The 27,825-nt window shown below is 41.0% G+C and overlaps 1 protein-coding gene across 2 annotated transcripts in view; it reads left to right on the top strand.

Moving 5' to 3' along the window:
• Positions 1-27,177, top strand: part of LOC120556335 (scavenger receptor cysteine-rich type 1 protein M130-like) — a 31,085-nt gene extending 3,908 nt beyond the window's left edge. Inside the window, exons 2-11 of one of the 2 annotated variants that reach the window (XM_039795877.1) lie at positions 6,278-6,401; positions 14,569-14,601; positions 14,713-15,066; positions 20,600-20,914; positions 21,008-21,298; positions 21,950-22,264; positions 22,356-22,646; positions 22,816-23,145; positions 26,080-26,162; positions 26,272-27,177. In XM_039795877.1, coding sequence (XP_039651811.1) covers positions 6,356-6,401; positions 14,569-14,601; positions 14,713-15,066; positions 20,600-20,914; positions 21,008-21,298; positions 21,950-22,264; positions 22,356-22,646; positions 22,816-23,145; positions 26,080-26,162; positions 26,272-26,391 — 2,178 coding nt within the window. In that variant the 5' untranslated portion in view covers positions 6,278-6,355 and the 3' untranslated portion in view covers positions 26,392-27,177. Of the gene's footprint in view, positions 1-6,277; positions 6,402-14,568; positions 14,602-14,712; positions 15,067-20,599; positions 20,915-21,007; positions 21,299-21,949; positions 22,265-22,355; positions 22,647-22,815; positions 24,302-26,079; positions 26,163-26,271 lie in introns of those variants that run through there. The other variant, XM_039795876.1, reaches the window with a different exon arrangement.
• Positions 27,178-27,825: the final 648 nt, after the last annotated feature.

Here is a 27,825-nt window from a genome sequence, read left to right as displayed (position 1 = left end):
CACACACACACACACACACATATACAGTACTTTATAAATTATATATCTCAATCATCAGTAACAAGTTGGCGGAATTGGACCAGCAATTCCAAGGGCCTGCATCCATACAGTGCAATACTGTCAATACAGTCAATAGTCTTGAAGGTGGTACATGGGAGCATAGCAACAGTGTCTGATAAACAGTAGTATATTACAGTAAAGAAGGATGATGAAAATTTACATCCATAAATAATGTAGTCTAATTGGTTCATGCTCCACGCTAAGTGGTGACAATAAATCTTGTTATCTAGAAACTTTCATGATCTAAACATGGAATATTGTTTGTCTGTTTCCATACAACTATGCATTAAGAGTAATGCAACAGTTACTTCTCATTTTGTGTAGTTGTATGAATTGATAGTTAGATCATTGTAAGGAAATTAATAGATAATCATCTGAACTGTAATGTGTGAATTGCTTTTTGAAATACTTTGATGTTAAGTTGTGTCATAATGAACAGGTGATCTTTGTTAAATGAACAAATGATCTCAGCTTTATGTGTGTTGTATCCAAGCAATTGAAAAAGTGTTAAGAGTTTTGAAAAATGTGCATTTTGATCATTGGTTGTGAGTTTTGTGTCTAGAGTTTTGAAAAATTACGTCAAGGTTCTGAAATTAGTGCCAAAGTGATTGTAAAAAGCTGTGATGATTGTACAAACGATGACCCAGTGAAACTATGAGTAGCTTGTGTGTGGGTGATCTAAAGTAATGTTTCAACAGTATTTCACAATCAATTAGTTTTTTGAACAGATGATTGTGCAAGTGCAATATTTCTTTAAATATATGAATGCACAATGCAATGTTTTGAACATTGGACAGTCTGTGTTACAAGTGATGACCATTTTGAGTTTTGTGTCTAGAGTTTTGAAAAATGACATCATGGTTCTGAAATTAGTGATTGTGAAAAACTGTAATTTGAGTGTGATGAAGAACTCTGTGATGCAGATACAACTGGGCCACATTGCAAACTTCTCAACATATTAGTGAGGAAGCTGCCATGTTGCTTCTCTCATCCTGGTCTCCTCAGGCCCTGCAGACTGGACCACACTTGTGGTTTACTTCTAGAATATTACAGTAGGCCACTTTGCTGATTCAGATTTGCCACTTGAGTCCACAGCACCATACAATATATGATAAACATGCACCAGCCTTTGTGAAAGTGTATGTTCAGAGAGAGAGAGAGAGAGAGAGAGAGAGAGAGAGAGAGAGAGAGAGAGAGAGAGAGAGAGAGAGAGAGAGAGAGAGATCTCGGTTGTAACATTAAACATTTGCATGATTCTGTGCCATCTGCTTCTCCTCCAACAATACAATGGCAGTAAATATTTATATTGCTTACGAGGAGATGTCCGTTATCTTGATCAGAAAAATAATGCATTGCAAAGTCAGGACTGGTACCAATTATTTAATTTACAACACACAAAAGCACACAAGCAAACAGCAGCACATCGTTTTTGTTATTTAGTTCTTTGAGTTTTATGTTATTACGGTGTTATGTTCTAAGTCTTATTATATGTGCTTTAGTTCACTTGTTTATTTCTATTACATTACATTAAATGACATGTCATTTAGCTGGTGCTTTTATCCAAAGCGACTTACAATTAAGTAAAAGGGAGAGGGAAATCGGAGCACCTGGAGAAAACCCCATGCAGACACGGGAAGAACATGCAAACTCCAAGCAGAAAGGCCCCGGGCCACCAGGGTTCCAACCCAGTAGCTTCTTGCTGTGAGGCCACAGTGCTTACCATTGACCATTCCTTATTGTAATTCAACCACACAATACCTATCATGAATTATATTTTATTATCCAATATTGGCCAACTACTGTTTCAAGGGCTTAGTATGAGCAGTGAACATCTAACGAGCTGGATGATCCAGGCACAGGTCCAGCAGTGAGGAGGTCTACCATGCTCACCATGAACTCTGGTCCAGTCTGCAGGGCTTGAGGGGACCAGACGAGGATGAGAGAGTCTTCAGTACACTTAAAATTGTTTATTTAAAAAATGTTCTTCATCACATTGACATGTTCACTGGTAACTAATGTGGTCAACCATGTCACATACAATATTCTGCAGAGCAATTTATAAAAGCCCTTATATTTTTTGCCTTTTTTTTTACTGGCTGATGTAAGATTAGAGTAAAACTAGTCAATAACGCCACACATAATGCTAGGGGAATGCAGATTTTATTTAAAATGTGATTTAAAAATTATTATAATCCTATTTCTATTTTAAAACAATATCCATTCTTACTTAATTTGGTTGAAAGAAACCCAAATTTCTTATAAGAAACTTTGAAAACACGACAAATTTAACCCGAAGACAACACAAGTGTTAGATGCCTTTTTACTGGCTGGTGTAAGATTAGAGTAACTAGTCAATAACTGCCACACATAGGCTAATAATATATGAATGCATATTTCATGTGATTTAAAAATTATTATTTAATAATTAAATACTTTATATCACCCTAAATAGCTAACTTTAGCCTAATCTGACAAGCTACAGGCAAACAATGTATTCATAAAGTGCCTCATTCTTCTGGCAAAAAATATTATAATCCTATTTCTATTTTAAAACAATATCCATTCTTACTCCCTTTGTGGCTTATATTAATGAATGTTGCTCAATTAAATACTTTATATAACCCTAAATAATTAACTGTAGCTTAATCTGACAAGCTACAGGCAAAAGCTAAAGTACATTGTTCTTCTGGCAGTTATTAAAGCTCTTATACTTTTATTTTGACACGTTAATGTTAATTCCTGTCCAGAGCGGATTTCTTTTAGTCAACTTTGATCTTAAGACGTAAGACCGAGTGTTCCATCAGATGTTCAATGATTATGCACATTATAAAAATGAGCCCGTATTCTCGCTCTTGGGTTGAAACGGAAAGATGAATAACAAAAAAGCAACAGTTGAAAAACGAGCAATTTTCCACTTAATTTTCAAATTGCATGGACATTGAAAAAACGGGAAAACGGAGCTCATATTTCCGTTTTTTGGTTTTTGGATTTAAACGAAAAACGAAATATCGACCCGTTTTTTTGTTTTTTCGTTTTTGGTTTAAAACGGATTATACTTTAGGGCCCTGACCTTGCATTAGCGCGTAACTTCAGCCAGGACATGCATGAAAGACAACGTTAATGGAAATACTTAATTTTGTGCTGGAACTGTTGCTCTAATTGTATATGGTGGAATTGTGGTAACACACTTTTTGGGTGAGAGACTATTTTCAGTGATTATTACCTTTTAATAGCAACGTTACATTTGTCAGAGAGCCATCGAGGAAAGTGTCTGTATTGAAAATGTTACTTTCTCATGATAAAAATCATTATTCGTGTGGAAGACGAAGGGTGGTGACATTTGGGCAGCCTCAGAAAACAAGAAAAGTCAGTTGAGAGCTTGAGAAAATGAGTACCAGCCAGATGATACAAGTGTACAGCAGTACAAGAGATGAGTAGAAGTAGAGCTATATAATACAATACACTATTAGACATTTTTATAAAATGAATAAATGGTGTCAATCCCGGGACTGGGTTGGGTGGCACAGAGGGTGCAGGTTTGGTCCCCCCCAAAGTTCACTTCATGCTTACGGCCTTGTTTTAATTATACAACAGAAAACTCAGACAGGACAGACTCAGTACTGCGATTAGAGACACAGCAATAGCTTCCGTGCGTCTATGGCCCGACGGCCTTCTCCTCTGAATTTGTCCCTCTGTGCAAAGAGCGTCAGAGCCAGGGCCATGAAAATCTCAACAACCATGGATGCTGATTTAAAACTGTTAGTGATGTTAGAAAATGTCTCTTTTTATAGTAAAGGTTGCGGAGCCCTAGCAGAATAAATAGATTGATCACAAATCAATATAATGGTTAGTTGCAGCCTTAGTTGAGTCTCCTGTGAAAGACTATCAATGGCTGCATCGAGCGGAAATAGCAACGAGACAGGAACATGTCTGAAACCACAGTCCTACAATCTGTGATCTGTCAGCAGTTTCTTATCAAACCATCAGTTTCGCCAGAAATTCAGTTCAGAGAAGTTCCCTTCAGTCCAGAGTGTAAACATCACGCACAGTGGCCTCACAGAGATCAGCCTCGTTTTCCTACTTTAGTTCTGTACAACATCATAATGAGAGGCCATGTCCTGGATGAAAGGAAGGCTGCAACAGCCTACAACCAAGATGGCCACCACCCCTAAACAAGGGGTGTCTATGGCGTGGACATTTTCGCTTATAACTCCAGAACAGTACGTCCTAGGCACTTGGAAACAGCTTCCGTCAGACATAATTAGGGGGCGCTGAATATGCAGAACTTGTCCCCGAGTCTCTACGACCGTTCAGGAGATACAGACATTTTGACTAAAAAAAAGTGACGTAGCTCGGAACCGGAAGGAGAAGCTGGTGTGTCAGCTCGGCTGCAGAATAGAGCAGGTGGTGAGGTTTGAGGGGGAAATTCCCATCTCCTTTGAGCCCTGCTTGGCACTTACTCAGTTTAAAGTGCTACATAGAGCACATTACAGCAAAGCTAAGCTAGCTGAAGCAGGTGTTCTTTTTCCCCTGCTAATCTTACTCACGCTTCTTGGTCCTGTCCTTCCCTTGAAACATATTGGTCGGGAGTGTTCAAAATTTTATCTGAGGCTCTCAATATAACCATCGAACCGAACCCTTGATTGCGATATTTGGTATCCTCTCGGAAACAGTTACTAGAGCCCAGTCCGATGTTATTGCATTTACCTCTGCTTGCCTGCCATAGAATCCTTCTAGGGTGGAAATCCACCACACCTCCATCGCTAGGATGTTATGCTTTTACTTATGTTAGAAAAAATTCAATTTACACTGAGAGGGTCAATTAAAAAACTTTTACTTGAGATGGCAACCCATCATTACCTACTTTCGGAACTTAAAAGGACTGGAGCCCGAACCCATATGATCTACCTTGCACTTCCACTTTTTCTTCTTTCCTCTTTGAGAATGCGCGGTGTACAGGCTTATAAAACACCTATTTTTATCAGACGATTTACTAAGGCTGTTATTATCAGTATTACTATGGCATTTCGATATGCCTTGATCTCCGTCTCTCCCCCCTCCCCTTCCCTTTTCTTTTTTTTCCTGTTTTTTATTTCTTTATAATAAATTAATAAAGTTTTTAATTTTACATTGCCATTAATCTTTTACTTGTAATGTTGTAATGCTAGTTTAAGGCATTTTGATGAATGATGTTTATGACGGTTGTTGGAAAAAAGGTTGGAAATATTTTTATACTGATACACACTTTATTCTATGTATTTCCTGTGGAATTTCCATCAGTGAACCGATTTAAAAAAAAAAAAAAAAAAAAAAAGTGAAGGAGTCGGCCTCTATGACGAGTCCTAGAAGGCCTTCCAATGCAAGCTTGCACTGGAGGAATTATTCTACGGCCGCTCTCTTTCCCCACTGGATTTCCAGCTATCAGTGAGCTTCGGGGTCAACACAGTGGCTGAAAAGAGCTTAACAAACACCAGAGGGTTTCTGGGACTTGCATCCTATAGTAGTGCAAGCTGTGGTGAAGGTCCCCCCCAATACATCACTGGACTCACAACAAGCTCCAGAGGGACCAGATAGAGCGCCTTTTCCCTCTATGCCAGACCCTGGAGGCTCAACCGCCAGTCACAGGTGCAGCACTGATTAGAGTGCTACTAGGGGACATCTGCAAGAGGAACAACAGAATCCCCATGGCTGCGCTTTGTTCCAACACACCACCTGGTAGGCTGATCAGGCATTGGATCTAGAGACCTTCTGCAAGGAGTTGTCAACCAAACAATGCTTTCCAGTCCCTAACGTGTTCCAAAGGGCTCGTACCCTGGTGGAACTGGCTGGGAAGAAGACTGTGTGATGAAAGGGTTTGTGGAGGAAAAGGTAGTATTCTTCCCTGACATCAAGTTCAGGAACGTGAGGGGCAGCAAGGTGTGGTGGAATTTCAGGGACTTCCTCCAGCTGCACCCTGCAGACCAACCCCCATCCCAGCTGTCAACGGTTGCTGCCCTGACCTTGAGTGTTTGCACAGAGATGGAGAGGCAGTCTCTTGCATATTCAAGGACCATGGAAAAGTACCGCGATGCAAGCCACTTTTTCTCTCCTGCCACCTGCCATCAAGGGGATGCTGATAGTCAAGGTTTTATTCTGCACTCTGATTACTTTAGCGTCAAAGTGATGAGGAAGAAAATATGATGTATTCCAGTAACGCACCGCCTCTTCCTGTACGCAGATACAACCTGTTGACAGCACATGTGATATTCAGAGCAGTGAGCAGACAGACGATAAGACGGAGACTCTCCACCTGGACATGGATCACCTGTTGTTGTTGTTGCTGATGCTGCTGTGGAGCTCAGGTACGACTCTGCTTTAAACATCATCTCTTCTTATCATTGATTGATTCTTTATTTCCGTGTCAGGAGCACAAAGTTTCAGTTGTAGTGTTCAAACAGATCAGAACTAAGTTTTTGATTATATTTTGAGTCAGTTGTTATTTCTGCAACATCCAACCCTTATCCTAATTATTGATAAAACACTGAACTAATGATTACATAACAAAAAATATAACATTACTGATAATCAAACACAGCGGTGATCCAGAATCACCAGGAAATCTGCTGCATTTAGCACACTGTTTTTCTGCTTTGGGGTGAAGATGTGTTAACATTCTGAGTTTAAATTGTTTAAAGTCTGTGGAAACTTCTGCGTCTGCGGACTCCGTATGAACCACGCTGATAATCAGTATTAATCTCTGGGTGCTGTGGTTTTCATCATTAAGCGGAAAATTCTGCATTGACAGATTCCGCCTCATGACAGATTGACAGGAAACACTGCAGCATGTGATCAGTCCGACTGCGTTTGAGTTGATCAGAATGATATGAGGATTTATTCACAGCAGATTTATCTAAATGCTAACACACAACACTTCCTGCTGCTGCTTCGCATTAAAACACCTCAACGGCACAAACGGGGCTTTTATTGTGAAGCAGTCAGAGGAAACCAAGGGGCGTAATTTTGGGTTCAACACAGGGTTGAGATCTCCAGTTTTGAGCAAAATTTAAATATTGTATATATTATTTCCTGCATTCTGGTGAATTTTACTCCAATTTGTGCCTTTTGCATCACTTTATGTTGCAAATATCTTTATTTATGTAAAGGAAATTATGATATTAATATTATGATTGGGTGGATTGCACTGGGGTGGGTTACACTGTCCAGTTTTGATTATTGGGGGGAAATTATGCCTATTTGGCTTGGGGAGAGAGGGGGAGATGTCTGCAAAGAGTCATTAATACATAAGTAATTCATTGCTTATTTCCAGACCCAAACAGAATCTGTGGATTTTTTATTTTTTTTTACAGTTTTACCCTAACCCTTAATACTTTTAGCCTTTGAGCACATTTTTGATGCATTTGACATACTCGAAAACTCATGAAAGTTGGCGCACACATCAAAACCTGAGCATTGCGAGACTATACATTGATTTTGGTCAAGGACAGAGCCTGTCCTGAACCAGATTACGCAATGACCTACCCAAGTGTCCCCCGTTCTCCAAGGGGAATCAGCTCATGGAATTACCCTGAAAAGGAGCACTATGAGGCCCATACATGCATCCCAGCCACCCTTCTGGTATTCCCAGTTGGTGAAGGACATTTGGGTAGACATTTTTTATTTGCCAAATGTCCCAATATTAGGGAAAGGTAAACCTGGGCTTTTTGGCAAGCTTTTCAATGTTGGATTTGGTCTTCCCAAGTGATGCAAATTAACCTCCTTCCTGTGCCGGGATTTTTGATGCTGGGTTCCGTGAGTCCTGTTATTTGCTTTATTATTGCCTTTATTCATTGTCTCTTATGTATTGCTTTTATTTAATGCTTCTTTTTATTGTAACCTGTCCCATACCCAGAGGTGGAAAAAGTACTAAAATGTATTGTACTCAAGTAAGAGTACCAATACTTTGATGAAATATTACTCAAGTAAAAGTGAAATTACCTATCTCAAAAATTACTCAAGTAGTTCATTCAAAATGTACTTCAAGTAAAAGTTACTTAGTTACATAAAAAAAAAATATATAAAAGGGGGCGGAGGGATCCCTCTCATGTAGTGAAAATAATAAAACAATTGGTTTTTAATTAAAGAAAAATCTATACAAATGTTATGTTATTATTACATGTGTATACATGTCACACATGACATGCTAGAATCCTCTCCAAAAAAACTGAGCTCTCCCTTTACCATTCACACTGCTGACTGTAAATTCAAAGGCTCTTTTACATTCAAACCGGTGACAATTTCATTTGTTCAACCGAGACTAATGTTCAGAGTATCTTTATTAGTCTCCCTAAGGAGAAATTTGTTTTGTACACTGGGAAAAAAAATGCTGCAAGAGTTAACAGCCCAGACTAGCAGCTAGCTTCTACACATCTAAGTAGCCTGTGTCCTACATACGTTGTCCTATGGGTTGCAAATGCTAGACAAAAATTTGCAATGCCACTAAACATGTTGTTTTGCTAATTGGCAATTTGCTATTAGTCATGAAAACTTTGTTTGAAGTACCAATGCACAAATACTTACCAAAACATGCTTTTTCGTCGTTTTGGAAAGCAGAATTCGATGTTTCAGCTAGCATTTCTACTGAAACAGTCTCTGAACCGTCGTCGCTTGCCTGATCCACCTCCACCTTGTACAGAAAAACTTGGCGCCTGGTAGGAAGCCTAGATGCTGATTATTCGTCACTGTAGTTGTTGGGATTTTAACCCTGTGAATGCTGGATGATGTGTATTAGCCACTTCAGGGCTCCTATCAGAGAGCACGAGTCACCAGGTGGAGTTCAACTTTTTACTTGGTAGTAAGATGGTGCATTACAGGATTCACAAGCTGTATATTTTTGGATAAATGAAGGAAGTTTCTGAAATAAATCCAAAAAAGTTACATTAATGTCACAGCTGTTATAACTACTATTATTTTATATAACAGTGGGTTATTAATCACTTATTAACAAATACTTCCATAAAATGTACAATTAGTACACTGTCCAAGTAAAATGAGCATCCTCTCCAGCACAGTAACAATTAAAGCCCCAAAAAATTTATCACACACTAGCTAGTAACATGTGTGATGTGTGGCCGGATTGGTTCAGTGGTAGAGCAGGCGCACATATACTGAGAGGTTTATGCCTCAATGCAAAGGTCCAGGGTTCGAATCCGACCTGTGACAAATTTCCTGCATGTCTGACCCCCCACCTAGCTGTCCTGTCAAAAATTAAAGTTGGAAAAACCCACGAAAAAAAAACAAAAAACGTGATGTACAGTGGAAAGTCAGCAAGCTAGCAAAATACAGATAAACTAGCACACGTGTCAAACTCAAGGCCCGCAGGCCAAATCCGGCCCCTTGTAGATTTAGATATGGCCCGTATATCAATTTGGGTTTACGATACATTTAGGCCCGCCTAGTTGTGCGCTTTTAAACTGCAATTACCTGACATTCAAAGCAGAATTTGGCAGATTTGCCGACTCTGAGACTCAGAAATTCCCCCAGAAAGAACTCTTTTGATGACTTTTGTAGGGCTTCGTGTCAACAAAAAATGTGACAAAAAGCGTACCAAAAAAAGGCAAACTTCTGAACAGGCAACCGCCGTAATGAAAAGAAACACGAGTTAATCTTGGGGATTGCTTACGTAATTTACGTAATTAGCATACGTAACTAACGTATGAAGGTAAATATGGTGCAAAACGTGAGAGCTTGTAGAATACAATGTGAGAACTTGCAGAACAAAAAAATTTAACTTGTATGTTAAAATTTGCACTTGTAAAATAAAAATTTGCACTTGTAAAATAAAAATTTGCACTTGTAAAATAAAAATTTGCACTTGTAAAATAAAAATGTGCACTTGTAAAATAAAAATTTGCACTTGTAAAAATTATTCACATTTGAAGTCACAAAAGAAAAAAACATGAGAGCTTGTAAAAAAATCTGAACTTGTAAATTGAAATTTGCGCTTGTAGAAAAAATATTCACAAATGTGTAGATTGATATTTGCATGAACACAATGACAGCTGCAAACTTGTAATGCAACATTTACTCATGTACTTTTTTTTACTCAGGTTGATTTTCCATCACAACCACAACTCAGTGGTTACAACCTCTCGAATCTGTCACTGTATGCGGCTCTCTCGCATCACAAAGGCGAATCTGCGCTCGACTTTTGCAACACTTGTTGCGATACATTTGGTGCAAAACTAATTTGTACCTGTGGACTTAGGCTGTGGAGCTCTGATCCATACAGAACGGGAAAGCAGGGTTTCTATCGCCAGATGAGGGACAACTCTGTCCGGCTTATTTAGCTATATGTCGCATGGAAGCCTGGTTGAATAGCAAGCTAGCGTTAGCTAACTAACCAACCAGCCTGATTCTAAATAAATACCTTTTAATTATCTTAACACTTTTTAACAGTCAAACTGAAACACTGGCGGTGAGCTCCAGGTCCTGCAGGGCCGGACCCGTCACGCGTATCGGCCAGCGAACCATCGCTATTATTGCCAGAAAGCTGCTGCCGACCTCGACCTGCAGTCGGATCCCAGCGGGACACAGAGAGCCCCGCCCCGGTAGCAGCTCACCGCTAGTGTTGGTGGAATAGCAAGCTAGCGTTAGCTAACTAACCAGCTTCTAAATAAATACCTTTTAGTTATCTAAACACTTTAACAGTCAAACTGAAACACTGGCGGTGAGCTCCAGGTCCTGCGCCGCAGACGGACCGTCATCAGCGGGTAACACGTGCCAAGTTCTGCATCCCTGCCAAGACTTCCATCCATAAGGGGAAATAATGATTTTATAAGGCAAAGTAGCTACTGTTTAATTAAAATGTAGGCTATATACATTCCTTTGTCATGTTCATCAATGATGATTATAATTTTACAACGTTTAGAGACATCAATGTTTTATCAGACTATCATTTCCTTGCTACCTGGGTGCAAATCTCGGCAGCAACGAGGGTTAAGAGATGACGCATTATTCGGCAAAAATGATTGCTGCTGCCCGCGAGGTGGATGTAATTCTGCAGAAGCTATTGTTGCTGCCCAAGCGGGTGCAATGATTGGCAGTGAGGCACAACATCAGCAAAGCAAGCTGTGGTCATGGCCGGGGATGGGCCGATGCGCACGGTCGCGGGGGTCTCCGTGTCCCGCTGGAGCTCCGACTGCAGGTCGAGGTCGGCGCGAAGCTTTCTGGCAATAATAGCGATGTTGCTCCGCTGGCCGATACCCGCTGGTGACGGTCCGTCTGCAGGACCTGGAGCTCACCGCCAGTGTTTCAGTTTGACTGTTAAAAAGTGTTAAGATAATAAAAAGGTATTTATTTGGAATCAGGCTGGTTGGTTAGTTAGTTAACGCTAGCTTGCTATTCAACCCGGCTTCCATGCGACATAGCTAAATAAGCCGGACAGAGTTGTCCCTCATCTGGCGATAGAAACCCTGCTTTCCCGTTCTGTTGGATCAGAGCTCCACAGCCTAAGTCCACAGGTACAAATTAGTTTTGCACCAAATGTATGTCGCAACAAGTGTTGCGAGGTCGGCGCATACGCTCTTTGTGATCGCGAGAGCATACAGTGACAAATTCGAGGGTTGTAATCACTGAGTTGTGGTTGTGATGGAAAATCAACCTGAGTAAAAAAAAAGTACATGAGTAAATGTTGCATTACAAGTTTGCAGCTGTCATTGTGTTCATGCAAATATCAATCTACACATTTGTGAATATTTTTTCTACAAGTGCAAATTTCAATTTACAAGTTCAGATTTTTTTACAAGCTCTCATGTTTTTTTTTTTTTTTTTTTTTGTGACTTCAAATGTGAAATTTTACAAGTGCAAATTTTTATTTTACAAGTGCAAATTTTTATTTTACAAGTGCACATTTTTATTTTACAAGTGCAAATTTTTATTTTACAAGTGCAAATTTTTATTTTACAAGTGCAAATTTTAACATACAAGTTAAATTTTTTTGTTCTGCAAGTTCTCACATTGTATTCTACAAGCTCTCACGTTTTGCACCATATTTACCTTCATACTAACGTAGCCATAACTACACACACTGTAACCTACACAGTCTCCGTAGCGTGAGGAATTCACAACAGTAGTTGTTCCGGGCAAAAAAAAATGTCCTTCCTTTCGGTTTTCGTTAGTTTTTCTCAGTAACGGATGGGATTTGTAATGTAGCAAAATGCAATACTTCACTCAAAACGTAATCAAGTACATACCGATTTTAAAAACTACTTGAAAAATACAAAACAAAACTACTCAATACAGTAATGTGAGTAAATGTATTTGGTTACTTTCCACCTCTGCCCCTACCTTTATCCTCTCACATTTTTAACTATTGTTTGGTGACTGTTCAACACATTCTCACTCCCATCGCATCAAAAGGTGATGACTGGTTAGGTGCCTTTGGCGTTTGTTATTGACACAAAAAGTCTCTATTTAGACATGCTTGGTCGGGACTCTTGCCATCACTATTTGATGGTCTAGGTCGGTGGAGTCGTGTCTAGCCCTTTGGCGTCATGTTTAGACGTGCTTGGTCGGGACTCCTGGCGTCACTTTCTGACACTCTGGGTCGGGACGTATGTTTAACTGACACGCGTACTAGAGTGGGAGAGTTAGGTTTAGGAAAAGATGGTGGATGGGGTTACAAAATGTACGTTTTAGTGACACGCGGGGCAAGAACGTTACACGAACCCCGGTCTCATGGGTGAAAGTCCTGTGTTTTTTGACCAATCCACCCCCCCAACCTGCTTCCATACGCGGAATGTCGGTCTTTCATACTACTGTAGGATTTTATTCTAAAATGTGACCGATGACCGGTCTGGCCCTAAAAAGGCCAGACTTAATCTGACTCCAATTCTATGGTCACTGAAGAGTGTTCGTTTACTGGTAGATCAGAGGAAAAGACTCAGGATTCAAATTAAGACTCCAGATTCATCCAGTTAAAGTTAATAACATTGCAAAATACAATAAACTTCCACACAAGGATGCACAAGGATCAGATTACTTCAAGACAAAACAGCCTATTGCTAAAACCTAGCAAACAGAGTTTCCCCCAGCATCTGATGCCGGCTAACCCAGAACCCTCACTTTTTATCCATTTCCTCTGCTTCATTCGTGGTGCTGTTATCAGTTGGACGTAGTCCCGATCTTCTGGCTGCAGCCGGCTAACGATATGTAACACACTGTATGAAAACATGACCCTGAGTTCTCTCATTCTCAGCTCAACAGAGACAAGTCGCTATAGTTGGGTCCGAACACCTGTATGTTTTTAATCTCCTACAAACTAAGGAGTTTCCTGAGAGCTAGGTCATTTTCATACTCTGGGTCACAAATCACGCGCTTGCAAAACACTGACCATTGTTGCCTCGTTCCCCCTTCTGATCAGAGAAGACCTTTTTTCTCAGGCAATAATCTCAGACTCCCTTTATAATGTTAAATCACTGTAAAACCAGATGGCCTCTCATAACCCTGGGAAACAAGGCAACAAGGTCAGCATCATGCACTCTACAAACCTGTTACTCTTACTCTCACAAATATATTCTAACACTACTTGCTACCGTTTTCCCTCTTTTATACTACGTCACCATACACCGCCGTGGTCGAGCTGCTGCTCTGCCCGGTGCATTCCATACAGACGCTAAAGGGGGATTTTTGCGTCATTATCTGACGCTGAGAGACATTGACAAAGCTTCACTATATGACGACTTGGCAGTTTTTTACATTTAAATACAAAGATAAAAAAAATTAGCTGCAGAGGTGACATAGTCTTGCTCTGTCTCTCTGCTGCCCTCTTTTCGGCCGGATGTCCCTTACCTTCCGTTTTCTTTGTGTTGTAATTTTTAACTCCCAGTGGATTTATGAGGACTATGGTTAACTGCTCCTCAGATCTCTGTAGGGTAAATCCAGACAGATAGCTAGACTATAATTTGTTTTTTTTGTTGAACGTACATGTTCCACCACAACAAGTTCCTTACTGAGACTATTTAGCAGAGGCACCGTGGCTCCGTCTGGCGCTTAGCGCCACCCAAGATGATTGTGATTGGTTTAAAGAACTGCCAATAAACCAGAGCACGTTTTCCTCCCATCCCGGAATGCTGTGTGGACTAGCCAGACCCTCCTTTGCAGCGCTGTGGAGGAAGGTCTGGCAATGTGAGACTATTGAATTCATCACACGAGGTATGGGCTGGGTCCGGATTGACTTACCGGATTGACTTGCTGTTTGGTTCGATTTGAGAACCCCTGTGATAGCAAATAATATTAGATTAGGTTAGTTAAAGATAATTACAGAATACATTCTCTTTAGATTACTGCCAAACAGCAGACTTGTGTTCTGTGTATTCACACGTTCATCCCACTGATAGTAGATTGGTAAAATGACTCTTCACCGAGTTGTTTTTGAGCTGCTAGAAGATTCTTTACAGAACAACCTGGGAGAGTTTGTCCTGTCTACGGCTGTGATCCATTCATGCTGCTTTATTTATCTTTTCTTTTCAGGACTCCAGGCAGAAGGAGAACACAATTCACCAGGTACACAGAGAAAGAAATAACGAATCATTGAAGCATAATCACCAGCTTCAGTTTGATTTTTCCTTTATTTGATTCACTTCTTTTGCTGATGACTCTCTGGTTTTTGTTCAGAGTCTGTCAGGTTGGTGGGAGGAGACAGTCGCTGTGCAGGAACACTGGAGGTGAAACATCACGGCGAATGGAGACCAGTTGATTACGATCTCTGGACCCTGAAGACAGCAGATGTTGTCTGCAGGAAGTTGGACTGTGGCTCTGTTGTTTCTGTAGGAAAGAGAACAGAGTCCTCAGAGAACTTTACGCATGAGCATGAGTATGAGTATGAGTATGAGTACAACAATCCCTTTTTTCAACAAAATCTCAAAGTCAAATCTGTGTGGAGGATCGACTCTGACTGTGTTCAGTCAGATCTGAGAGAGTGTGCAGAATCATCTTTCTCTTCCTACATCATGGATCTCACCTGCTCAGGTAAGACCATCAGTGACATCATCTATGATCTTTTTTATTGGATTGCATTTTTTTAACGCTAAACAAACAAATACACAACATACTTGACAAAACAAATATACACCAAAACCTAAAAAGTTAAACATAAAATGACCATAAATACACACAATTATAATAATAATTTGTAAATCACAGATCACAGTTCAAAGGTTGATAGGTAAAATAGTAAGTAAAGTAAATCATGTTACAGGAGAACATAATGTCCCATGTTTATACACATTGAAACCACAAGAGAGAAAAAATAAGAAATTAATATTTGATCTATTTCTCCCATCTTTTATCAAGTAAATGCATTTGACTTCTAAAGTAGTTTTCTCCAATTCATATATTTCATTCACCAGATCTGAGGCGTTGTTAAGTGAGCTAGCGGGCAAACGACTGCTCTAATTCATATTAAACTCAACATTTCCGTTGAAGGTGAAGTGAGACAAGGTGAATGGGAATTTTTCTTGAAGAGAAACGGGTACCTCTCTCTCACCCGCCTGTGCCTGCTGCGCTTTGGCCGTGTGTGTGTGTGTGTGTGTGTGTGTGTGTGTGTGTGTGTGTGTGTGTGTGTGTCAGACCTCCAGCTTACATTGGGTTCTCCGAGCGACGAGCTAGCAGCCCCGGCAGACACTAGCTGGCTGTCGCTCCGAAAACTTTGAAGCAAATTGTCAATTCGGCAACGATTTTCGCAAGACTGCCTATATTCGAAATGTTAACAGTTAATTTCTCGCCTAAAACATTGTCAGAAGTGAATTTAGTGATGAATAAGATGGCGAAAATTGTTAAAATTGTCTTGTTGTTGGTCTGCCAAAGAAGTCCCATTCACCTTGTTCTGAATGTGAGAGATAGCCACGCCCCCTGATTTGCATATAAGAACTTGAAATAAATAGAGAGTGAAATAAATAAATGTGGCATTAGTAAAATAAGTTTCTTGAAATAAATAAATATGGATTTATGAAATAATTAAATTTATTTAATTATTTATGTATTTATTGCCTCATTTATTTATTTCATGATGTATTTATTCATTTATTTAATTGTGAATAAAACGGCATTCCATAGATTAGTTCTTTTCCTTAACGTCAAATGGATAGCTTCTCACTTGTAAAAAACAAAACATGAGAATCAGGTAAGTCATATAATGGTTTTAACTGTTTGAAAGATATGTCCTTTTCCCCAAACATTTGACCATATATACATAAACCTTTATTTGCCTATAACTTAAAGATGCGTTGGCCATTTTTATGAAGGAGGAATGAGGAACATTAATTCTCCCTCCAGTTTGAAACTCTTACAAACTTCCCTCCACACCTTAAGTGTAGCGACTACACATCTATTGTCCAATCTATCAACCTGGGATTTGGTGTATTTCTTAAAAGGAAAAATAGTCATTGGTGTATTCCATCTTTCACCATTTATTGTTATGGGGTTCCTGATAACCATATTTTAATGTTTAAGTTGTGCTGCTTGATAATAGGCTTGTAAATTTAATAATAGGCGAGAAAAAATTTAGCTACTGAGTGAGCAGGGCTTAATTTGATCTGGAACATGTTCCGGCACCTCTGACGTTGGCTCTGGAAAGTTTTTTTACCGGCACCTCCTGTGTCACTATGAAAAATGAATCGCCTAAATGAAATAAATAAATGACTGTTTGTGTAGTGCTCTAGAAGTTCCACCAAAATCTTGTGTTTGCATTTTCGATGCGTTTTGAGGTAAATTTTCATGGTAAGGCAAGTGCTTGTGCTGGTTGAGATTGCTGTTAGCCTCGTTTCCCATCAGGGGAAAAATGTCAAAAAGACAACAAAGTTTGCTTAAAGGTGCTCTAAGTGATGTGATGCGTTTTTTAGGCTACAACATTTTTTGTCACATCACATGTCACATCTCACTATCTGCTAGCTGCCTGTCCCCTGAACACACTGTAAAAAAAAACATGGTCTCTGTAGACAGCTCAGGCTCCACAAATGCCAACAAAAACAAACTGCGCCAACCTGCACCACCAAACATAACAAACGGTGTTCCAGCCAATAACCGATGAGAAGGAGCTGGTTGAGCCATCACTGCAGCAGCGTTAGCACATAGGCTACTTCCACAATGCGTATTCATGACTTAACCAACTCCTTCTTGTCTGTTATTGGCTGGAACTCTGTTTGTTATGGTTTGGTGGTGTAGGTTGGCGTGGTTTGTTTTTGTTGGCATTTGTGGAGCCCGGGCGTTTTTTTTACAGTGTGTTCAGGGGACAGGCAGCTAGCAGATAGTGAGGAGATGTTTGCTGTTTGTGACAAAAAATGTTGTAGCCTAAAAAACGCGTCACATCACTTAGAGCACCTTTAACTTTTTTAAATATGCAGGGGCCTATTGCACAAAAGTAGAATAAAGAAATCCAGGATAAATGAAAAAGCGCAGCTTGACTAAGTGTGATCCACTCATCGCGGCTTAATCGGTTGCATGTTTGCCGAGCCAGGATAAGTAGGTGAAGCTATGTCAAGCCAGGAGTAGATAGCTGGGATAAGTGCACGTTCACGGATTTCTTAAATAGACCACGGTATCAATCACAGATTTACTGATGCAGAAATGGAGAAGACGAGTGCAGCAGCAGCTTCTAATGGAAATTTATGAGGAGGTGAAACATATAATATGCAAAAAGGGAAATACGGCTGTTATCAAACGGAAAAAAAGCCCGACAGACAATAGCGGACCGACTGAATACGTATGGAGTTAAAAAAATCTACTTAGTCACTCCACGTTTTAATTGCTTTAATATGCTTGTTTTATGTGTTGGTTGTATTGCTGTATCTGTTTTTATGCGCCAAATGTGCTGGTTTTAGTGTAAAGTGTATTTGAGTAGCCTGTAAAGCACTTTATAAATAAAAAAAATAATATTTCTTGTTCCTGGGAAATTTATAAGGACTAGGCTTAATTTCAAAGCTTATTCATAATGCGATAATATGTTTTACAACCATATGCACAAATCTCCATAAGCTATGTCTAATTCTAAATATCTTTCTACAATTAATGTTCATACAGAACAAGCATGACTGGACAAAAACTAGAAAAAGAAGTGACTTCAATACACACTGTAAGCATATCTGTAAAACAATGTAGCCTGTTATTATTCATGTTTTTATTCTCACTCCCAAGCTCCAAGATGACAAGTGACAGCACCAAAATAAAATGATTAAGAAGCTTTGTGGCGTTCCAACACATTCTCACTCCCATTTGGTTAAAAAGGACGTTTGATCAGGTGCCATTGTCATCGTTATTGATGCTAAAAGTCCGCTTTTAGAGTCCGCTGCACGGTGTGGGAGGATCCCCCTGCCCCCCCCCTCCCCCCGCCACCCCGTGTTGCACGGGCGGGGGCACATTTCACGGGGACAGCAGCGGAGGAAAAGCCCACTTCCTCCGTATCGTCCCACTTTTTACCATTACCATCTCAACAACTGCAGTAGTAGGATTTAAATCAAACTCGTGACAGCAATAGTGACAAGTAATGCATGTTAATAAAAATAAAGCAGAACACATTCAGAAGACAACGGAATAACTGTTAAACACGTTTATTTTGGATCAGAGAGGCAGCTGATTTAACACATCAGACTCCAGGATTAATCTTAGCCTGGCTGTTAGCCTGCTCTGGACCAGGCTAGCTGCAAAGGATAAATCGCCATGGTTACTTGGCTGGGCTTAATTCAACCTGCTTTTGTGCAACCAAGTCAAAGCTAAATTCATCCAGGATAACCTGAATATCCCGGCTTAATCCCTTATCCTAGTTTTGTGCAATACCCCTCTGGCCAGTCGGATCCCAAACAAGCAAAAAACGTTTCCGCCGATCAAGAATGTGGAGACCACAGTGGACACAGCAGTAGTACGCCTATCATTAATGCTGCTTATGCACCTGTCGTTAGCGGGGATGATGATGACCCACACAGGGAAGGAAAATGGTAGGGAGTAATGTAATATAAAAAGCCGAAAATCTGCGTAGGGAGGTTGGTCGGGGTGGTGGATGGGTCAAACAACACAGGACTTTCACCCGGGCGAGCGGGGGATCGCATCCCGCATGTGGCGCTTTGTTTCCGGGGATGGCGTACCTGCGTGTAGCGTTTTGTCCCGCGTGTTACTGTGGAGCGTCTCCCAGCGTTTATGGCAGCCTTTCCCCGTAAGGTTTTTCCTAAACCCAACCTCCGCCATCCCATTATTGTGGCGCGTCCCCAGCGGGCCGACTCGTGGGCGCCTCCCGGCTCATGGAGCGTCCTTTTTGGTCGCCTCCCGACCGCCTCATCCAGCACGTACCCAGCGGGCCGCCTCGCGGGCGCCTCCTGGCTTATGGAGCTTCCTTTTCCGCCGCCTCCCGGCGTCCTTTCCCCGAGAAAATAACGTGACATTTACACGTAAAAACGAGAAAAACGTCTCTGTGAACACGTATCAATAGATTAAGAATAACGTTGACATTTACACAAACTGCCTTGAGACCGGGTTGAATGGTTCGATACATTTTTTAAATGTTTGAGAGCACTCTATTAGCTCTGATTCTCTTTTTACATATCTCTCAACCATTTAGTGAAAGTTGGACTCAACCCAAAATGAGTGTTTTAAATTAAGGCCATTCACCTAATAAAAAGCCTTCTCAGCATCTAAAGTGATGTTCCTACAGGTGTTTTATGTTTTGTGCTATATTTATAATATTCAATGTGTTGCAGTTCAGGGAATTAAAAGGACCCAAATGCAGGGAGAAGCAGGCAGGCAGGAGAAGGTTGAAGTTGAGGATTTATTGATGAAAAACAAAAATCAAACCAAGGGAGACCTGAGGCTTCTACAGGCAAAAATACAAAGTCCAGAAAAATCTAAAGAAATCCAAAAAACAGGAAACCCTTAAAGTAACAGGGGCTGACGCAGATGCATACAAACTGATACAGACTAGCAGGGCAAGGACGCAAAACGATCTAACAAGAGACAGAGGGAACACAGAGGCTAAATACATGAGGTAATGAGTAAACCAGGAACAGGTGAGACAACAGGTGAAACACATCAGACAATCAGACAGGACACAGGAAGTAAAACTAGACTATCAAAATAAAACAGGAACCAGAAAGAATCACCAACGAACAGGAATACACAGTTAAAACAGGATAAACAGAAACACACAACAGGGGAACAGAAATGTACAGAATAAAGATACAAAACAGCAACAGAAATGTCCACAACCACAAGACAATGTTCGTCTCACATTGTCCTCCAGTTGAGGAATAAAACCAGTTTGGTCTAAATTATCATCCATGACATCATCTATTCTCTCAAAAATGGAAAACATTTGTTAGTGTATTGCGTATGTAAATGTGATGGTAACACTGCTACAGTCAGTGGTGTTATAAAGATGTGTTATGTTGTTTATGATCAACTTTTGTTGGAAATGTTCTGAGTCCAGTTTGAATCCCTGAATAGTTGTTTCATGACATCTTTTTATTTTGCGTCTGGTGTCTTTTATCTCTCTCTGTTTTATCTTCTATCATCTCTCCAGACTCTGTCAGGCTGGTGAATGGGACCAGTCTGTGCTCAGGCAGACTGGAGGTGAAGACTAGCCAGTCTACCCAGAAGTGGTCCTCAGTATGTGATGATGACTTTGACCAGCAGGATGCAGAGGTGGTCTGTAGGGAGCTTGGCTGTGGGGCTCCATCAGTCCTACAGGGGGTGCTCTATGGAGAAATGGAGGCTCCAATGAGGACCAAAGAGTTCCAGTGTGGAGGCAGCGAGTCTGCTCTCATGGACTGTAGAAGCTCAAGCTCAGATAGAAACACCTGCTCATCTGGAAAAGCTGTTGGACTCACCTGCTCAGGTAGAAGAGGAGCTGCAGCTCTGATTTGGTTCATTTCTGTTCTAATGAAACTCACTGTACTCTTTTGCTAATGACTTTCTCATTTCTTTTCAGAGCCTGCTGTTGTCAGGTTGGTGGGAGGAGACAGTCACTGTGCAGGATCACTGGAGCTGAAACATCACAGAGAATGGATCCGACTTAGTACTAAATCTGGCTGGACCCTGAAGACAGCAGCTGTGATCTGCAGAGAGTTGGGCTGTGGCTCTGCTCTTATTGTAGACGAGGGAGTTATTGAAGACGCACCTTTGTGGGGGATCAGCTCTGACTGTGTTCAGTCTGGATCTGCTCTGAGGGACTGTGCAACAGCACCTTCCTCTGACAAAATCCTGTATCTCACCTGCTCAGGTAAGCTAATCAGTGACATAATCTTTGACCGTAATGTACCCAGGTTGACACACCCACACACACACATGCAAATGCAACAGCTAGAATGGCAGCAGACTCTCTCCAGCAGCCATGACGGAGTCTGATGAGCTGCTTCTTCAGTAAATAAGCTGCTGAAAGCATCTACAGTAGATATATATTTGTATATATCAAAACATACACATGTGCTGCTTCAGGAGTCCCCATGGGCCAACCAGCCTGAAAGGACTCCTTTTTCGGAGCCGCTTTCCACCATCAGGATCTTTGGTTGCCACCATAACAGGTACCAATGACCTACTGGCCACAACTTTGGGCAGCTCACCTGGGGGCTTGTCAGTATCTCCAATACTATATGGCATCCTTCACCCTGGGAAACCCCTTCAAAGGAGAGAGTCCTGACCTATCTCTTTTAGATTGTATGGAACATTTTCTTAACAGACTTTTTATTCTGAGTCTCAGATCTTTGTAGAAAAACAGTGAGTGAAGAGCAAAGATTGTGGAGTACCTGGATAGAAGGAACAGTTTTATCATGAAGTCCAGTTTGAATCCCTGAATAGTTGTTTCATGACATCTTTTTATTTTGCGTCTGGTGTCTTTTATCTCTCTCTGTTTTATCTTCTATCATCTCTCCAGACTCTGTCAGGCTGGTGAATGGGACCAGTCTGTGCTCAGGCAGACTGGAGGTGAAGACTAGCCAGTCTACCCAGAAGTGGTCCTCAGTGTGTGAAGATGACTTTGACCAGCAGGATGCAGAGGTGGTCTGTAGGGAGCTCGGCTGTGGGGCTCCTTCAGTCCTCCAGGGGGCGCTCTATGGAGAAGTGAAGGCTCCAATAAGGGTCAAAGAGTTCCAGTGTGGAGGCAACGAGTCTGCTCTCATGGACTGTAGAAGCTCAAGCTCAGATAGAAACACCTGCTCATCTGGAAAAGCTGTTGGACTCACCTGCTCAGGTAGAAGAGGAGCTGCAGCTCTGATTTGGTTCATTTCTGTTCTAATGAAACTCACTGTACTCTTTTAATGATGACTCTGGTTTCTGTTCAGAGCCTGATGTCGTCAGGTTGGTGGGAGGAGACAATCGCTGCGCAGGAACACTGGAGCTGAAACCTCAGGCAGACTGGAGACCATTGGTTGGCTATAACTGGACCCTGAAGACAGCAGATGTTGCCTGCAGTGAGTTGGGCTGTGGCTCTGCTGTTTTTGTAGAACAGAGAGAAGATTCCTCATACAGATCTGTGTGGAGTGTCAACTCTGATTGTATACAGTCTGGATCTGCTCTGAGGGATTGTGCAACATCATATTTCTCCAAATCCACCCTGAATCTCACCTGTTCAGGTAAGCCCATTAGTGACACCATCTGTGGTAGTAATGTGTCCTTCTTCCTCTGTCACAGTGACAGTCAGTGGTTTCCACTGTAACGTTTTCCAGGTAAATGACATCCTTAAGTGTAGAGAAGTGTTTCCCGGAAGCTTCCAACAGTTTGTCTGTCTGTCTGTGTTTAAAGGCCTGCTGCTTCAGCCCAACATCTCTGTGTCCTTCTCCATGGACGGGGTCTCCGAGGCCCAGCAGCAGGGGTTCCGGGTGTTCAGGGGTTTCAACTTCACCATTAGCTGCTCCATCCAGCCACAGTACCCAGGAGGCTCCTTCCAGCTCACCTTCACCTCCTCCGACTCAGCACACAACTCCACCCAGCCAGCTGTCAATAACTCTGCCCACTTCCTGTTTCCTAGAGTAGAGCCCGCCCACCAAGGAAGCTACAGCTGTGTTTATCACTTGTATGTTTTCTCTCATAACTTCTCCTCTGAGAGCCGTCTGCTCTCTCTCACTGTCATAGGTAAGCTGACCGTTTACAAGGTTGAAAAAGAGGATTTGTCCAAACTGAGTGAAAATAAAGAGCTGATGACATTTCTTTTTTTTGTGATTAACAATTTTTATTTATTTTTAACACAACACACTGTTGGGAAATTGGAAGGTACAGATTCAGTTATAAACTGTCTTGTCCTGCATGCACGTAACCCTGTGCAACCTGACCAGCAGCTAAACACCTTCCACCATCAAGCTCTGGAGACTGCGATCGTCCTAACTCAGTTTATTTGACTTAGAAACTGGGGAATGAAACACAGTGACCAGTTACTCACATACTGATGAGTCACAAACATTACACAATTTTAATTGTAAAAACAATATAACTACACCTCACTGTAATGCGGTAGTATATACAGTAAGTAACATGTAAGCTGAAAAAAAGGAAATACATAATGTATTGTTATACAGTGTACGTAATTTGACCTATATTGTTTATCTAAATAAACTAAAGTATACTTACATGTAGCACAACCCAAGATAATAGTGGCAAACTAGCTTATTGAAGCATACTGTCGGTCTAATGAGCTATCAATCATCAAAAATGTACATATTGCACATCAAACTTACTGACAATAATTAAAGATATAAGAACAGTATGTCAGCATCTATTTCACATACCGAGAATGCTACCAAAGGCATAGAACCCGCCTATACCATGGTCACTTGAGAAATTACATTCTTTAAGACCATTAATTGATATTTTGTTGAGTGTTTTACAATTAAAATCCAAAGTTTATCAAACAATAACGTTTTCCTGGTAATACCTGAGGGTTTGACAAATACCTGGAACAATAATTTATATCCCTAAAGATTCTTCTGCAGTGCAGACGTCCACTGCTCTAGTAAATAGGACGGACCTTCGATACGACTTGCCACGCTTAGCAACGGTAGATATTTAAATATAATGTGACAGTATGTTAAACAACAAGACTATCTAGCTATCAGCCATGCCATTGTCCCCAAATCAATTAGTCAGACAGGCAGTGTTTCACAACCTTAATAACGTTTTTTTTAAATCTTGCCCAGTTACTCTCTTGTTTAGATATAAACCTACGGTCAAATTAGCTACAAAAGTAGGGTGACCAGATTTCCCGGAACTAAAACCGGGACACTTTGCGAGTGACCGTAGTGCTTGTGCACGCACACGCTTTTTAACGTGAACATGTGTCAGCCCAGGTCAGACATAGACACAGACATATTAGACACAATTTTGCCCACAGCACATGTAGGCCTACTGCTCAGAACCTAATGGGGTATCTCAGTTAATATTCATGAATTGTCTTGGTATGTAGCCTACATATCTAAGAAATAATATTAAAAGACATTGCATGAGTTTTGTGGGGGACCAACTTTATTTTTCAGAATTAAAGCATTCTTTTGGAAAATGCACCCACTGAACTTGTGAGAAACTTTGTGATAAGGTATTTTTCATTGCATGGCACTAAACAAATTATTTGGAACTGCTGCCCCAGGCTTGAACTAAAGTTATGGTAACACTTTACGGGAAGGGTACATGAATTATGAATTAATGCATGAACTAATTCATGATTTGTGCATTACTTTGTTCATTTATTTCTTACGAATCATCAGGAATTGACATGACTTCAATAACCTGTTTTGCCTTAAATCACTGATTATTTGGAATGGTTTTGTATAGGGGTGCAACAGATCACAAAACTCACAGTTGGATCGGATCATGGTTATGAGTCACAAATCAGATACATTTTCGGATCAGCACAAAAAATGGGGGAATTTAAATGATTAATTAAAAATGTAATAACAGTAACGTTTAACAATAACTTCTTTCACCAGTAAATTGCTGTTTAATGACAAAAACAGATGAGAAAAGGTTATTTAACAATAACTATGAATGCACCACGAGCTTTACCAGTTTTAAGTCAACACAACCTTTATTCACGTCTGTGTTGTTTTTCCGAAAACAGCAGTGACCAAGTGCTAGCTAGTTTGTGTCTTGTAGCTCGTAGCTTTAGCGGCAGACTGTTGTACGTCCCGCTGTTGGAATCCTCCTACAATACATTCACACTTTTACACCGTTTAGCTGTCAGCATTTTAACCATTTTTAACCGGGACAATTTCATAGTGGTTGGTGTAAACTGGGACATTTTAGCATCCCGACAGGCTTTTGTCGGGACTCGAGACAAGCAACTTAAAATCGGGACTGTCCCGGTCAAACCAGGACGTCTGATCTATACAAAAAGACAGCGACACGCACTCACTTGACTCTGGTGCTACCTTCAAGCACGTCCCCTCTGTTTACTTTATGGATAGACCCAGAGATATACATATGAATGATGAAATATTATGACTAAACGTCCTGTCAACAAATGAAATGCCTTCCCGCTATAATGGAAAATAAAAAGACCGCTGTTCTTGAGATTGCGGCTGTGTACGTGCTGTGGAGAAGAAGACAGCGCCGTCGTCATTGTGCACGGGTGCACGATACCCTCCAGGCCCGTTTTGAACTAGGCTCATTCCACCGTCTTGTGTAGGAGTTGCGGCTGGATGATGAGAGTTTCGTGCAATATTTGAGGGCTCAGTTCGAAGAGCTCCTCCAAAGGGTCGGACCACGGATAACCAAACAGGACACCCGTTGCCGTTTAGCGATTCACCAGCAATATTGTCAGTGAATGTAGGCTAGCAGTACTTGCAAGCTACTGGACATTTTAACTCGAGGTACGTTCTAGTACTAGAGGGTAAAAACAAACGCATTGTATGGTTTGGAGGACCATGTTGAGACCATGTTATAATTTGAAGTAAACATGAAGTGTACCAAGTGTGAGAGATAAGTGTCTATGTTGAAGTGATTTTAGATTTCAGGTCAGGTTGTGTTTAGTGGGTGATGTGTTTGTGGGATGTGATGACTGTCCATGTGTTTCATCAGATCCAAGGCCTTTTATCATCAGAGCGATCACCCTGCCGCTGATTCTGCTGGTCGTGATCACTCCCCTTCACTTCTACTGTAAGGTACGGACACACTCTCTCTCTCTGTTGTTTCCACCACTGACTGTGTTTATTGAACTGAAGTAAGGCGTGATGTAGGAAGTCACATCTGTGTGCTGTCATGTCTCTCCAGGCCAAAAGGGGGCAAATGTCGTGCAGACAGAAGAACATTGAGCCGGATTATTATAACCTGGGTGTTCCTGCAGCTGAAAGAGGACCGACTGAAAAGGAAGGAGCTCAGGGAGCAGTGTAGAACCTCCAGGGAGCTCATCTCACATCCAGATGGAGTTTAAGCATTTTGCGCCATTTTCAAAAGAAATAAAGCCATTTAAAAACTGGACACTTTACAAAACTTTTCAGCTCATTTTGAATGGCACGTGTCCCGCATGTGTCCCGCTTCCCTCCCTGACATGCTAGGTGCTAGCAGGTCTAAACCAAGATGGTCCCGCCCCACTCGGACGTGGCAACAACACACTCAAAAACAGCACTAGCATGCTCAGAACGTGTTTTCTCCATTCGGACCAAGGTCAACTGATTATTAGCGGCATCAACCCTGAGACCCTGTTTCAGGGGAATTTTTAACAGACATTTCTTTCTTCTAAATGACTTTAAGTGAACTTTATCTTGGATTTTTGTAGAGGCCCTTCTTGTCATGGTTGTGTATGTTTCAGTTTCCAGTTTTATTTTGTAGTCTCTGTTTTCTCCCATGTCATGTCTTGTTTTACTTCCTGCCTTGTGTTTTCCCGCCTTTGTGATTGTCTGCCCTGCCTTGATGTGTTTCACCTGTTCCTGAGCCCTCGTGTCACCTGTCCCTTGTTTCACCCTCGTTACCTTGTGTATTTAGTCTCTGTGTGGTCTTTGTCTGGTGGCAGGTCATTGTGTTAATGTGTGTAGTCTACCCCTTTGTCTCGGTGGGCCTGTTTCTGTTATTCCTGGTATTTTGGCTTCTTTGACGTTTTGGAACGGTTTTGCCTGCTGTCTTCAGGACTCATTTTGTTGTATTGATTTTTGTTTTATTAAATCATCAAGCTCACCACTGCCATGCTGTCTGTGCATTTGGGTCTGCCAATTCTCTGAATCCTGTTACATTTCTGACCTTCAGGGACAAGAATTCTGGACATTTAGAAAGATTTTGCAGTTTGGTTCAGGGCACTGAGAAGACTCAACAGCCCATTGAGAAAAAGCCTGCCCCTACATTTTAATAAATTACAAAGACTGATTGATAGAGGAGGTTTGGGTCTACCAAATATGTTGTAGTATTACTATGCCTTTAACTGAAGGTATCTGGCCCACTGGTCACTTCCTCCTGAGAAAGCCCCACCCTGGCAGGGTTCAATGTTAAGTTTTTTTTGTTGTTTTTTTTTTAAACCAAAAAGAATTGACTTGCCCGTAGTCCATTTCTACAGGGCCTTATACAAAAAGTTTTTTATTAGTGGTTATCAAATGATGACAAAATCTGTAGTAAGTTGTTATAGTGAATCTTAATTTACAATGTATAAACACATCATGAACAGTGACAAAAATGAGTTAAAGTTCATACTGAAAGTGGAGGCTATTATTTAAAAAAAATTATATAAAATCTAATAGGTACTGTAGGAATATATTTGGTGAGAATAAAGTGAGAGGCTTTAGAAGTCATGAGCTGACCTTGTCTCTGCTTCTCTGGGTTATGAGAGGCCATCTGGTT

Source organism: Perca fluviatilis, chromosome 3 (genome assembly GCF_010015445.1).
Source record: "Perca fluviatilis chromosome 3, GENO_Pfluv_1.0, whole genome shotgun sequence".
NCBI lineage: Eukaryota > Metazoa > Chordata > Actinopteri > Perciformes > Percidae > Perca > Perca fluviatilis.
Note: the sequence above shows the minus strand (reverse complement) of the source record. Positions and strands in the feature narration are given on the sequence as shown.